The 15,535-nt window shown below is 41.5% G+C and overlaps 1 protein-coding gene across 7 annotated transcripts in view; it reads right to left on the bottom strand.

Annotated features, from left to right (window-relative positions):
* Positions 1–15,535, bottom strand: part of LOC136747517 (V-set domain-containing T-cell activation inhibitor 1) — a 38,985-nt gene that overhangs the window by 16,301 nt on the left and 7,149 nt on the right. For 4 of the 7 annotated variants that reach the window (XM_066700384.1, XM_066700386.1, XM_066700387.1 and 1 more), the window contains exons 4-9: positions 13,514–13,861; positions 12,917–13,033; positions 12,224–12,319; positions 11,681–11,773; positions 9,570–9,644; positions 4,744–4,860 (exon numbers count right to left, since the gene is read on the bottom strand). In XM_066700384.1, the coding sequence (XP_066556481.1) occupies positions 4,744–4,860; positions 9,570–9,644; positions 11,681–11,773; positions 12,224–12,319; positions 12,917–13,033; positions 13,514–13,861 (846 nt within the window). The other 3 variants (XR_010816525.1, XM_066700389.1, XM_066700388.1) reach the window with 3 other exon arrangements.

Here is a 15,535-nt window from a genome sequence, read left to right as displayed (position 1 = left end):
TGTAGAGGGCAGGCTCAGTGAGAACATGGGTGGTGAGGGTTTTTGGCAAAATGTTGACAAGCCTAAGAGGGTCGTCAAACCAGTGATTATAGATAGACCGGCCTATAACAATTTTGAAATGATGCAGCGTTTTAATTTTGCAGAACTTTTCAATTGCGACAATTATGATGAAATATTTGTCAACATACATGAGGCCTTGCAAAGCATGATTGATCGGGTGGCTGAAAGGGTTAGACCTCAAGATGTTGTCCTGTTAGAACTGAGGGGTGATGATTTGTTTAGCAACCTGTCTGTAATGCTGAGGGGTTCTAATTTAGATGTTGAGGAAATTTGGGCTAAAATTGAAGCCTTGTGACAGAGTAACGCTTCCATCTTAGCCGATGAAAGTTTGACCCTGGTTCTAAATGTGGTGCGTGACCCTGAGGGAGGGGCTCGTAGAAGACAATTGTCAAAATGTTTGAAGAATGACATAATCCGGAATAAGATCAGGCAATTAGTGGTGAGCTCCGATGGGGACAACAAAATCTGTTTTGCGTACAGTTTAATAAAACTGTTCAATCCTGACAGCCCGGAACCCCAAGCGCTGCAAGAGGCCTTAATGCTTCATCAGAGTGTCGGTTTGACCGCACAACAGATGGTCGCCTTTTCAGACATCGTCAAGTTTGAGGAGAAGTTGTCTTTAAAAATTGTGGTGTGGTACCGGTGTGCACTAAATTACGTGTTTGTGAAATTTCAGACGCATTCTGCCCCCCATGAACAGACGCTGTTTCTCTTCTTTAATGATGGTCATTACTTTGGAATAAAGAGTTTGACAGCTTTTTTGGGTTGTTCGTACGTTTGTCCTTTCTGTTATGCTGCGTTCAATGATAAGCTTAAACACCGATGCGCTGGCTACTACAATGTCTGTTTCAGCCCCCAGTGTCGTAAGGGGTTGTCCCCCACCATCCGCTGTAAAGGTTGTTTAGGGATTTGTCTCTCTGTGTTCTGTTTTTCTGAGCATAAGGTGCCGAGGGTTAGTGGCGGTGGTGTTGAACTGAGCGCCTGCAATCAAACAAGATATTGCCCCAAATGTTGTTTCCAATACCGGTTTCATAAGGGCAAGACCCACAAATGTTCGAAACAGCGGTGTCAGCTCTGTAAGGCCGACTTAACCCTGGAGGCCGAACACCAATGTTTTATTCAGTCTGTTAAAAAGGAGCTGCATAAGCTGTATGTCTTCTTTGATTTTGAATGTCGCCAGGAAAACGGGGTCCATGTGGCCAATTATATACACTGTATAGACATGATGGATCATGAGTGGTTGGCCAGCAGCGAGGGCTGTGTCAGTGCTTTCTTTATAAAATACCGTAGCCCGAAATACCTCAATTACACGTTTTGCCCACAATTTTACGGGGTGACCCCTAAAATTATTGCACAGGGGAGCAAGGTAATGTTATCTTCTATTAAAAGAAAAAGAAAGAAGATTAATCAAACCGGGGGGTTTATTGGCATAGAGCATAGCTGTGCCATTCCTAACCAGTCTTCTGGCTTCGAGATCAATTTAATAATGGAACATGCTCAGAAAATGTTTTTGGTCCCTCAGGAACAGCTTGAAAAACTGATAAAAAATGTTGTCGTTCCAGAAACCCTCAGACAAACTGTCGAAAATAAGCTATATTAGCCAGGGGTGATTTAAATCAGCATTCCAAACCCCAATTGTATAGTGCCATGTTACAATGATATCTCCGTTTGGTTCGGCAGGGGGAAAAAGATTACAACACCTTAACTTTAAACATGGCCTCTCAAGAAAACGGGGTTGCGGATGCGGGGGCTGTGGTTGCGGATACCGGTCCTGTTGAGGACGCTTCCTCCTCGGCAGAGTTAGATGTTGTAACCGATGTTTTGAGAAACATGCCTTCCAGAAGCAGAAGAAATGCTGATTATATCCTACACAAAATGGCTCAGAAACCGCGGGTAACGGCTTGGAATGAACAGGGTGAATTTGTTTTTAAAGGGCAATTGATCAAAGGATCACATATGTTTGATTTGCTGAAGAGTGTCACTAGCACTAATAAGATCCCTGCTAGCTGCAGACCTGTAGGATGGAATTCTTTCTGACAGGCTATGGCCTGTCTGAACATACCCCAATCAACAGTGCCTAACCAGGAGACACGCCAAAATATCCACGTGTGTATGGAGGGGGAGGCTGATTGGCGAGCTAAAACCCCAACTGCTCATTACTCACCCAGTGCTAAGTGAAGGTCCTCCGTGACTAGACCACGTTGGGATGGTTATTAATACCCCGTTATTATTTGTAAAACAGTGAATGAAGTCAGACAACCGATTGTAATTTTTTATTTTATTTTTTATTTTTCAAATGTTGTACAGATGTGTTCTTTATAACATGCACCGTGTCTTGTATAATAATTGTGATAAATAAAAACAAATTATTTACTTCAAAGACTGATTCCTATTTCTCTCCGTAACATGCGTGACATCTTTTAAAATCCTCACAAGAACAGCCAGTCTGTATACAAGGGTGGCTAGGTTCATAAGTAACAGGATTATAAGGGCTAGGATACGTTGTCCTGACAAACTGTCACTTTTTCATCATTCTGTTCTAAATCCTCGCTGTACAGAGTCATAATGTTTGGTTTGTTCAGCCTTTAGCTCTATGATATAAGAAAAACACACAGTGTTGTCCACAAGTGGCGGTCTGCAGACTTTGTACTTGGCGTCCGCTGTAAAGGGTTTCTTGACAGTTGTTGAGCAAAAAGTTATTGATCCTCTGGGGGAAAGGTCTGAAATCTGGGGGGGGGGCTTTAGGGGCCATAGGAATCAAAAAATTCACCACGGTGGTCCTCCCTTAGATAAGTAGCCAACCAATGTTCTCCAGGCATATTTTTAGGGTGGGTGTTGATTATGCACATTGCGGGTAAATTCTTGATCTTAAATTTAGGCAGCTGGTCGCAAGCATAGACCCCTTGAAACAGTTTGCGGGTACAGGCTGTAGCCGTCATGAGGTCGTTGAGCTCTCTGGTGTTCATTTGAATAATAATCAAACAACTTTTCTTCTGTAGTAATGTTGTCAAACACAGAGTACACGATCATATTTACAGTGCGGGGTAGAGGCTGCTTAAAATGCATCTCCAGACGCATATTGCCTGTTTTCACCAGTGAAAAATGTTGTACACATTCTTCGTCAGGGGTCAGTTTGAAGCCGTACAGCGTGTAGCCACTGCAGTATTCCTGGCGATTGATCATCAGAGGTTGATCCTTGAGATGGCACCCCGTAGCCAATACTGGACTGTAATATTCCCAAACAGCATTACCGTTTTCAAAGTCTGGTTGAAAAGATTTTTCTACTCGGCTCATCCAGGTCATTGAACAGCTGATCAAGTTTTTCTTTTATATACGGCTCATTTTTCAGCTCCAGCAAAATCTCATCTATGATTTTCTGGACTTGCCCGGGGGTGGCCCGCAGGTGGGAGAAAGATAGCACCTTGATTAGCGCCGGCTTCAACCACGGTTTGTTCAGTCTTCTGTAAAACACATCAAAATAGAACCGGAAATAATAGGCGTCCAGTTCCGCACATTTGATCAAGGTATCAAAACCTTAATTTATATCGGTTATGGCTTCTTTCAAGAACGGCCAGTCAGTGCCATCAAAAGCGATTTCAGTAACCTGTTTTTCAACCCCGTCCATAGGGTTTGTAATAACGGTCCACCTAAACAACAACTTGCGGTCATCAGTCATAGTTAGACTATTAACGACTCTTCCGGAACACAGAAAGTTTTCCCATTCACAACTTTCAAAGCCCTGTCTCAGAGGTACCGTTTCTCTTGACCCCTCATGCAATGCTTCTAGGGCCTTATCCACATGTCCAACATCTCTCCAGACAGTTACCTTCAGCCAGTCCTCATAAGAGTATTCAATTACTTTCTCAAAAGGTTCCAACGTAACCTCCTTCTCCTCCAAAGCTAAAGCTCCACACCGCCCAGATCCCTTTTAATGCGGTAACCTCGTTGCTCACCAACGGTCAGCTGCCAGGACTGCTCAATCTTCAAATTGGTGAGCGAAGGAACCCTAGCACGGGTTTTCTTCTCACGGAGTTTCTCGTTGACATTGTTGGACATTTTGAAGAGGGATTGTTTCAGGATTGTTTCAAGCACTGAGAAATAAAGCTGTGTTGTGTAGCGCTGAATCTTAAATAGAGAGGAGATTTTCCGGGGAGGGTTAGAGGGCAAAATGGGTGTACGATGGACGATGGATGAGGGGGGTCACAACCCACCTTCACACTCTCAGGTAAGAACAAATGCCTGCAGAACTAATCAGTGTGTGTGATGGAAGTGGTGTTGCTAGGGGTGAGAGAAGGAGAGAAGGAGAGGGGTGTCGTGGGGGATGGGTGTACACTTCCATGCGGATATGACGCAGGAATAATTAATCAGGTGACGTCACAAGCCATAAAATATTAGGCAACGCCCATGGAGCCCACCATTCTACTGTCTACACTTAAAGCACATCTTGATTGTTTCCTTTCAAATCCATTGCGGTGGTAAACAGCCAAAATGATGACAATTGTGTCACTGTCCAAATATTTATGGACCAAACTGTAATAAATAGATAGATATTGTAACACCATGGGATGGTGATCCAATGCATGAAGTAAAATAAACTCTCGTAAAATCTCATAAGATCTCAGTCACACAAATATTCCAAGAATACTAAAATAAAATGAAATAAATTAAACATCAATTTCTTACCTTTAAGAAAGATTCCGGAGAATAACAAAATCGATATCAAGGCAAACATAATGGCATTAAAAACTACTGTTTCACTTTCACTGGACCCGTGAATTTTAATTAACTCCGTAAAGAAACCTGGTCAACAGAAACACATTAGTTAATATTAGTTAATTATGAATAGATCATTTTCATTGATTAACTTAAAACAATGTCATCCAAACACTATCATCAGAGCATAAATTGCATCAGTATGTGTTTTTCTATTAAAATTACAATACTGTACTGCAGGACATTAGCAGAGGTAAAATTTTGCAAACTTATAAGAAAAAGAATAATTAAGTTTAAGGTCAATTAAGCAGTTCTGAAGGTCAATTAAGCAGTATTTCTAAAACAAAAACCTTCAGTTTATGTACCATTTGTTTGCTTTATTGTCTTCTGGTGCTGAATTATTAATGATAAATTAATACAAATGTCCCCTCTGCAGTGTCACTGAAGACTGTCACATCTCAAGGCCTTAACTATATGTGTATTAAGTCACATTCTCTTTAAAAACCATCCATGACAAACAGGCTGGATGGGCATGTTTAATAGGTTGTTTTTAAGTGAGTTTGCTCCTGAAGTCTACATTGGTGGAGTTTACGTGTGTGTTGATCTTACTCAAAGAATATGCTTGAGTCCAAGATGAAATGCCCCTCTTCCTCTCGGGGTTTACATGGTTTTACATTATTGCACTAGAAAAAAGCTGCTGTACAGCCAGCTGCCCTAGGAAGTGAATGTGAGACACAAAAGGTTAAAACGCATTCTGGGACCCTCAGCATTCTGCGATTCAGTGTTCAAAAACTGGAGTCTAAAATACCATAAACATTAAAGTGCAATAAACTTTGGACTAAAACGTTATTGTGATATCTAACATGTAGTCTTATAGGGTGACCAGATATTCAAAAGTAGAAACCGGGACATATTGAAAAAAATAGTTATAATTACACTATTTATCCGATTAACATTGACAATATTAATATTAATTACAGACCAATCAATCTCAGGGTAATGTAAGTTGATGGATTATGAACTGGTTGATGTATAGGAAATGGAGGGTGTCGATTAGAGGAGTCGCTTCTAACTTGTTAGTGGAGTTCCACAGGGATCAGTACTAGGGCCTTTGCTTTTCTAATCTATATTAATGATCTGGACTCTGGGATAGTTAGCAAACTTGTCAAATTTGTAGATGATACTAAAATAGGCTCAGCAGATACAATCTGGGCAGCACAGGCTATTCAAAGGGACTTAGATAATATTCAGTTGTGGGCCAACACCTGGCAGATGAAATTCAATGTGGACAAGTGCAAGGTAATACATGCAGGTAACAAAAATGTCCACTATAATTACATTATGGGAGGAACAGAACTAGATGAAGTATCACATGAGAAAGACCTAGGAGTCTACGTGGACTCCTCACTTTCTCCATCCAAACAATGTGGGGAAGCAATAAAAAGGCAAACACAATGCTAGGGTATATTGTCAAAAGTGTAGAATTGAGAACAAGGGCAGTGATGTTCAGACTGCACTATGCACTAGTTAGAGCTCTTCTGGATACTGTGGACAGTTCTGGGCTCCACACTTGGGGACTACGTGGGGACTTGATTCTTCAAAATCATGAAAGGCATCGACCACATCAAACCAGAGGAGCTTTTCCAGATCAGCAGGGACACACTTCAAGGGCTTCAAGGCATTCAAGGCAGAAAACAGGAGACACTTCCTCACACAGAGAGGCGTCACAATCTGAACAAACTCCCCAGCGATGTGGCTGAAGAGACAATTTGGGAACATTCAAAAACAGACTGGATAGGATCCTTGGATCACTCAGTTATTAATGGACACCAAACGAGCACAATGGGGCGAATGCTAAATTTGCTAAGTTTTGTTCTTATCTTATGTTTTCCTCAGCCAATACAGTCTGTCCAACATTAACATTACAAACTGGACAACATTTCCTGAGTGTATTTAAATGGAACATATTATTATTATTATTAATATTTTTGTCATTTAGCTGACACTCTTATCCAGGGCGACTTACATTTGTACCCATTTATACAGCTGGGCATTTTACTGGAGCAATCTAAGTGAAGTACCTGCTCAAGGGTACAACAGCACTGCCCCACCCGGGTTATATACCCTCTAACCTGGGAACTCGACTGGCAGCTCATCAGTGTGTGATAACCTGACTGTCAGCACAGTTATTAATGACCACCAAACAAGCACGATGGGTCGAATGGCCTCCTCTCGATTGGACAATTTCTTATGTTCTTATGTTCTAATATAACTTAAGTATAACAGATATTTTATCACCTTAATGTGGCCAGTGAATACAGGGATCAGAGGCTCGCCCCACGGGAGTGTCCCTGTTTTTAGCTTTCCCTTCTTTGGACTTTCTTAAAAGTCTTACAATCTTAAAAATAGAGGATCAAGATCATGAAACAGGAGCAGATACATGGAAATTAATACTTTTTTTATTTTTCTAACAAATACCATACTTGTAAGTGATGTAATTTGTTTTATTGACCTCTTGTGCCCCATATTCACTGCCCACATTTAGGTGATAAAACATGTCTGATATAATGTTAATCGTATGAGTGATGTAATTTGTTTTATAAATATTTTTTCAATATTTCCTGGTTTCTACTTTTGAATATCTGATCACCCTCTTGACTATATGTTAGATATCGCCAAAACATTTTAATCCAAAGTTCTTTGCATTTACATTATTAAGGTATTTCAGCCTCCAGTTTTAAACACTAAATCCCAGAATGCAGAGTTTCCCAGGATGCGTTTTGTTTCTCACATTCACTTCCTAGGGCAGCTGTGCCTGATTGGGAAATTATTGTGTACAGATACGGCCCGGCCATGCTGAGGGGAACATAAATGTGGCCAGTGGAAATGGGGTATTAGCAGGCAGCAGTGAGGGTTGGAAGGGGCATTTGGCCATGAGGGCTTGAGCCCCTCTGTCCCCTCGTCCCCGTCCCCCCGTCCCCGTCCCCCGTTTCATGGCACTGGTTGTCGTGCTGTTCTTGCAGCAAAATCCCAGGAAGAATGGTTTACATACACAGAGAAAAATACACTGGCTGTCATGTGACGAATTAAACCGTGTTATGCTGTGAATTGCGGGTCCATGTAATGCTTTTGATAAGCTACATGGACCCATGATCCACAGATGTACACAGTTCAATTTTCTGAAAGTTATGAAAAAAATGAAAAATTGTCATATTAAAAAAAAAAAAAAATTTAAACAAAATTTAAAAAATTGAATTTTGATAAACATGAATATTTTCATTTTTGAACAATCTGTAAAAAAATATAGAAAATCCAGTATGTGGTGTGCAATTGTTTTAACTTCTACTGATGAGAAGCAGAACAGTGGCTGAAGTGTGTGTCTATCTGAAAAATAAAAGGCTCAGAAACAGGCTGGACCACAGTGGCGGGGAGGACATGCAGACGGACTGCAAATGGGACTCGGGTTTAGTAAACATGCAATTCCTCTAATTAACGGTTGGTTATATTAAATAATAATAATAATAATAATAATATAGTCATCAATTTATTATTGCAAATTCGCATTTTTTTTGTGTACTGAATTGAAATTGTGTGCAAGAACGTCTAATACTCTTATCACAAGTTCCCCAAATTCTCAACCATTATCTTGATGAATTCTCCTTAATCAGCCAGGCTTGTCATTTTTAACAAAAGAGGAAGTCAAATCCAATGCTTACACATGTGCACATTGAACACTGTTTTACTGATCTTACACAAGTGTTTTTTCACAACCTTGATGGAGCAGCAGGCCTTGAATATAGGCTAAATGTTTTATAAAGTTAGTATTACAACACGATGTGCAGTACTGAACAGTGCACAACAGACCCACAACAATATAGAGCATAATCATAAAAAAAGGAAAAATAACAGAAAAAATACCATTCCGCATTGTCATTAAACTGAAATACTCCATTGCTAACCATTAAACATCCATAAACGTCCATAATCAAGGTTAATTTACCTTGAAACCCATAATAAACTGACCCGTTATCTTGCACTTTTATAATGCAGTCATTGAAGTATATATAAAATTATCTCAATCCGATCGAAACTGAGTGATATGTGACTGTCTGAATGAGACCCCACCGGGCCCTGAATGACGGGATCACACGGAAACTGTAAATCGGATGTGTTTGAGAATGAAATGCGCTGGGAGCCAAGATAATAAGCTTTGAATCGATGTGCGCAATGTAGGAACACAGTGTCACTTCTATGCACAGGAGCTGCGCGTAACACTGACAAACAATGCTTAAGAGGGTGTAGTAACACATAACTCTGAATAACTCTGAAATGTACATTATTTTTCAGTTTTTGGTAACCTAAACTTTTTTTAACCTGTGGCAGTTTACCGCTTACCTTTGTACCATTTCAGGTTATTCACTGGACTTGAACTGCTTACATTTCAACAACAACTGGAAAAATGGGGGTGTTCTAAAACTTTTGACCAGTAGTGTATGATCATAATATCATAACCACTGTGTTGTGTACAATGTGTTTACTAGAAGGGTTACGGAGGGGCCATTGTGCTCACAAACACTGGACACATGACATGCAGTGATACAGACGCTTGCATGCAAATCTCCCCAGTTTACAGCATGACCATAATTTACATATGAATCCCAGGTTCAGGCCTTTTGTTGGTATTCGTTTGACCATTACTGTTTCACGCTCTATCTGACAGGCATTGTAACACTCCCAATATTCTGACATTATGTTGTACTAAAAGCATTTTCCAGAAAAAATGTGATGTTTTTTACCTGCAGTGATCAGTGTTATTAATGCAAAATGCACAACTGAGATACTTAATTCCTTGAGTATCTTGCAATATGTTTCTGAAAAAAGACAAAACAAACACAAAACAAGTATTACTTTTCAAACTATGGTGCTTCCCTAAACAGCCAATTTCAAAGTAATATTTCTATAAAACAACTTTTAATAGTTTACTGGCCATATCCATAGCAAATAAACAATGATAATGACAATAAAAAATACATTCCTTATTAGACTATCATTAAGTGTGTGAGAACAAAGCAATGGGGGGACCAAGGATGAGGGGTTTCTCCACACTTCAGTAGGAACCCGATCGAAAACGTCACTCTATCAAAGCTGCCATTGGCCCCTGTGCCCGTCACTTAAACAACTCCCTTCCACTTCCTGTTTGTATAAAAGGTAACATCTGCGAAGGTTCGTTCCTCTTTTGCCATTTCACTGGACCGGAGAATGTGAGCTCATGTCTTGTCTGTGCATTAAGACCTTATTCTGTGCTTTCGGTTGGTTGGCTTCACGGCTGTGTTGTTCGCTACCGTCTACACTACTGTGTGTGTGTCTCTATTTGTTTTTTGTTAGTTATTATTGATAGCTATCCGAATCTGTTCCGTCCACGTACTGGAGCTCCGGCTGCGCTTTCGGTTTCAGTTTCGATTAACAACTAGAGCATTTAAAAATAATAGTCGTGTCTATAAAATTTTGAGAACTGAATTAATTCCATATGTCTATATAAGAGTTTTGAGTGATGTATATGCTGGAAGTGGGGGGATGGTGTTTAATCTGTTGGGACAACTACGTTAAACACTCCTATTGTATAGCTTGTTTAAAGTGCATTGGAAATATTAAAGAGGGATGGTGGAAATGTTAACTGCTAAGTCCTCGAAATGGATTAATATTATTATTTTGAATTTTGATGAGCTAAGTCTTATCTGGCACCCGAACGCATTAAAAACTTGTAAAATTCCGTTACATGGAGAGTAAATGACTAAATTACAAGTACTGTCTGAAAAGATGTGTTTTGAGTAATCGCCGGAAGGAGGTCAAGGACTCTGCTGTTTTGACTTCAGTGGGAAGGTCGTTCCACCAGGGATGAGAAGGAGTGGCTCTGGAGGAAGGGGAGTGGAGAGGAGGCAGAGTTATTCTTCTGGCCCCGGAAGACCGCAGTGGTCTGGAGGTAGCTTGGTACAGTGTGGTCAAGACAGCGGTAGGTGAGGGTCAAAGTCTTGAACTGAATGCATGCCGCTATCGGGAGCCAGTGGAGGGAGCGGAGCAGTGGAGTAGCGTGTGCGAATCGGGGCATAGAGAATATCAGACAAGCCGCAGAGTTCTGGATGAGCTGAAGCGGACGGGTAGTAGTTGCAGGCAGGCCGGCCAGGAGGGAGTTGCAGTAGTTCAGGCGGGAGAGGACCAGTGACTGGACGAGCAGAGTCGAGTAGTTGGTGAGGAAGGGACGGATTCGGCGTGTGTTGCTCAGGAAGAATCTGTAGGTGCGTGTCAGCGTGGTGATGTGCTGAGTGTAGGAGAGCTAATTATGTTGATTTCAGTGGGTCTGTGGCCCCGCTCCTGTTGGATCAGGGGTCCACTGCCATTAAAATGTGCGTAGGCCGCACAAGTTGCTTGATTGCCGTGCCAAATATTATGCAAGTAGATATACGGCCTCACTAGCTGCACTAGTAGAGCAGTCGGCCTTGCTTTTGTAAGCGAAGGGCATAAGAGATGACATCTGTAGCCCTGCTTTGTATTTGCTGATTGCAGACAGTTCCCGGTAGAAGCGTGACTGCGGTCCTCACTCCTGGGCGGCCCAGATGTGGCCCTACGGGGCCCCTGGGATTACTGTCTGGAGTTGTGTTGCCGAAGCCCCCTAGTGTCCAATATTAACATTACAAACTGGACAACATTTCCTGATTGGATTTAAATGGAACATATACCCTCTAACCCAGGAACTCGACTGGCAGCTCATCAGTGTGTGATAACCTGACTGTCAGCACTGCTTCCTCTTTACAAGACTTTATGAGAAGCACTACCCTTCTGTTAAACATGCAAGATCAGTAAAGACATATTTAAGTTGAATTAATGATTGTTATATTCATGCAGGACCTACCTGGGAGTTTGTGTAAACGTGGGGACATCTTTAATAATAACATAATCCTCATGAGAATAATAGTTGAACATGTGAGAGCTTCTTGCAGAAATCCTTCAAGACAAATCATGTACTTAACAAGGAAACACGCCTCACAGCAAACAAGTATCTTGCCTAAGTCATATTAAACTTGAATCCTGGTGAGTGACATTAATCTTTGAAAACCCAACTCCTGATGATTTTTAGTTAATTAATTCTATTTTACGAGACTTAAACATGAACATTATCTGCACGGATATTTTATTCATAATGCAAAATATTACATTATAGCTAAGCAATGAGTAATACATTTTGTTTTCTGGCATTTCTTTCTGGTTAACGTTGCCTGTGTAACAAAAACACAATCTGACTGGTTTAGTATAAGGTTCATTAATTGCATTATAATTTCCTTAAATAGGTGTAAAACCTCCTTCGGCATTCTACAGTAAGTCAGCTGAATCTAATATAATTACAAAATAAACTGCCAGAGTATCACTGTATTGCAGTTTAAATACACACTCTTACCTTCAATTACACCCCAGAGGATGAATGCAGGAAACAACAACACACACGGGGCGATGCAGTTCACTAAACACCACCACCACCCCGCTCTCATTTCACCTGGAATTGATAACAAGTAATTGTTATGAAAGTAAAAGATCATTGATAGATTCAAGTAGATTGAGAAATCTGTCTTTTTCATGTTTTGTTTAAGTATCTCCCATCTTGGGATATAAATCCCTGCTTTGTGAGTTAGAATTACAGAACTGCACAAGGTCTACTTCAACACATGCAATGATTTTTAAAGGTTCATTTAAAGCAAGCTGATTTCAGTGATACCAATGTTAAAGGATGAAAAACACATTCACAGCTCAAAATCCCAATCCCAAAAAACCTTGAAGCATTACTACCAAAGTCATGTTTCAAGAACATCACAATATTACATCACAACACCAAAGAATGGCGAGTGGGAATGAAGGGACTAAGGGAACGTCCTCAGAGAAGCCGACATGACAACACTGTGGAATGGAAGCAGTTTAAGTCATTTAAACAGGACGTTGGCTAAAAGGCAGTTAGCTGATACTCTTCTGAACATAATAAACCTGTAACTTAAGCACTGAAGACTTCATAATATTTTGATGTAGAGACTATACTATATGTATTAATTAAATCAATAATTTATCCTTAAGAAATTTACAAAAGTATGAAAATACTTACAATCAAAAATTGACTTGATATTCAATAAGTGCAGAAGTGTTGGAACACAGGTTAGAAGCGACACTCCCAGTGCTGCAAAGGAGAGCAGCAAAACACATATATGTCTGCCAGAAAAACCTGTGGAAGGAAAACAATGGTGGAAACGTTGCTTTAAGAATCTGACCCCCACTGATGCCCGGGTTCAACAGCATGTGAGGCCAATCAGGTGCTCACAGCGGTGCCTGAGTGTTGTCTTAAATACTGGAATAAACATCTGTATTAAACATGTTTTATTGTATTTTTCATTTGCAAGCTGGCATTGAAAACTCCTGTTCTTCTCAGACTTAAAAAACTACCCAAAAGCCGACTAAAAGTTTACATTTGTTTTAAACATTATTTCCACAAAGCTGTGTGAGTATCATCAGCTATTACTACTTTATATGTGCAAACCTGTGGTCAACAACGGCCACATTCAGATTGCCACTTATTTACAAAATGTATGGGATGTTGATTTAACAGGCACTTTAATTGTTTCTTGAGTTTGATATAAAATCCCTTCTTTATCGTCCTCCCTACAATCAACAATCACTTGAGTACTCGGGGTATCTTGCTACTCACCCAGCGCTTTCACTTCTGCCGTAGCGTTTGCAGATCCACTATCTGTGCTGACGATGCATCTGTACTCCCCTTGGTCTTCAGTCCGGAGATCCTTCAGTTTTAAGGAGTAGTTTCCTGAGCGGATCTCCTCAGGGAAGAGCTCGGCCCGGCCCCTGTAGCGCGGGTGCTGAGACTCAGGCCAGCTGTCTCCCTCTGAGAACAGGTGCACTAAGATAGAGGACTCTGTCTTTCTCCACTCCACCTCCAGCTGCTCCACAGGGACGTGTATATCCACAGAGCAGTTCAGAACCACCTCTCCTCCAGCGTGGGCAATCACAGGATGACTGGCACCAGTGACAATGAGACGCTCTGGAAAATGATATCAGGGAGTAAGACACTGTCGTGAGAAACTGTACTTTTGTCATTTAACTAAACTAGTGTAAACACGTGTTTGAAATGAATGATCAATGCTTAATTATACTTTTTATTTTAAATTCAGTGCACTGCTGGAATTAAACTGAATGAAAGTCCTCCGGCTCTCAGGGCGCAGGGCTGCAGACCCACTGGAGACACTGAAGGGAGAAACCAGCGTCACATAAATAAGCTGCTCCGAGAAATCAGCTGACCTTGCCAAGAGCATGAGACACAGTATGATGCAGACCTCAGTTAATGAAAGGGAAGCACTTTTTCTCACGTGTCTTTTTTCAGAGCTTTAACTCATATTTTGTGTTTCCAGATTTAGTAAATAATTAGGCATTTCAAATTTTAACATAAATAAATGCTAAATCTCTGTTTTCAAAAGTAAATACTTATCATTTTACAAAATATTGAGCTAAATCCTAAATACAAGCTTTGCAAACTAAACACTTAACTTTTGAAATGCATATTTAACTTGGCTGGGTTAGGGAGTGATGTTGTGGGTATTTGTGTCTGTGTGGCTCCCAGCCGGAAAGCAGTGATTGGACAGGAGGGAGTCACCAGATAGGGGGTGTATATAAGGGCGTGGTGACGCCCCGGGAGTTGAGTTGAGTGGGAGTTTAATGGAGAGAAACATCTGTGTGTTTGGAGAGAATCTGAAGGAAAAAGGGGGAAGGGGAAGTACCTCTGTAACAGATTAATAAACCACAGTTTTTGTTTTGAAAAACTCTGCCTCGAGTGCGTTATTTTATCATTATTTTACCTGTAAAAAGGCAAGGTCGCTACATTTGGTGTCAGAATAAAAAATACAAACTATGCGTGCGGAAGAGAAGAAGAATGGCTGTGCCACTGACAAAGGGAGAACAACTACTGGGAGCCATGCCGAGGAGGCACCCAGAAGGAGAGAGCGTAAGAAAAATATTAGAAGAAATACAGCGAGAGGTGGGGAGGAAGAGAGAGGTGTAACGAGATGAGGTGCAACGATGGAGAGAGGAGATTGGCCAGGAGGCGCAGGACGGGACCAGGCCGACCACGTTGCCACGGACGGAAATACAACACCAGAAGAGCGGCCATCTTGGACTGCAGGACCAATGCGGCCCATGTGGAAGACGCGGCACTCAGTAAGCCCACAGAAGAGCAGCCTAAAACCAAGTCGGAACAAGACACGTGGACTGCAGATACACAGCTTTTACAGCTGATCAAGAGACTGAGTCCCCCCGAGTTCGCCCTGATACAGCCGCTAATAGAAAGAGAGCCTGTAAGTACCGAGACTGTAAAACAAGGCGTGCATGTGTTAGCGGTGGGGGTAGCTAAACCTAGACATAGGCACCGCTCCTATAGCGGCAGGGAAATATGGCATGACTGTCCGGGCCCAGACTGCACAAGGCGCCGCCCAGGCCCTGGAACTGTTGCCTACACCACAGACCTCATCCCCAGTCTGCCCTGTGCCGATGGCTGGCCGGAAGGAGCTGATGGTGGAGCATTATGATGGAAAGGCCCCCTGGGAGGCCTACAAGGCCAAGTTCGAGATGGTGGCTTGGGCCAATGCCTGGACTGCTGAACAAAAAGCCACACAGCTTTCGGCCGCATTGGAAGGGGAGGCATTGCAAATATTATTGGACATTG

Source organism: Amia ocellicauda, chromosome 4, assembly GCF_036373705.1.
Source record: "Amia ocellicauda isolate fAmiCal2 chromosome 4, fAmiCal2.hap1, whole genome shotgun sequence".
In the NCBI taxonomy this organism is placed as follows: Eukaryota; Metazoa; Chordata; class Actinopteri; order Amiiformes; family Amiidae; genus Amia; species Amia ocellicauda.
Note: the sequence above shows the minus strand (reverse complement) of the source record. Positions and strands in the feature narration are given on the sequence as shown.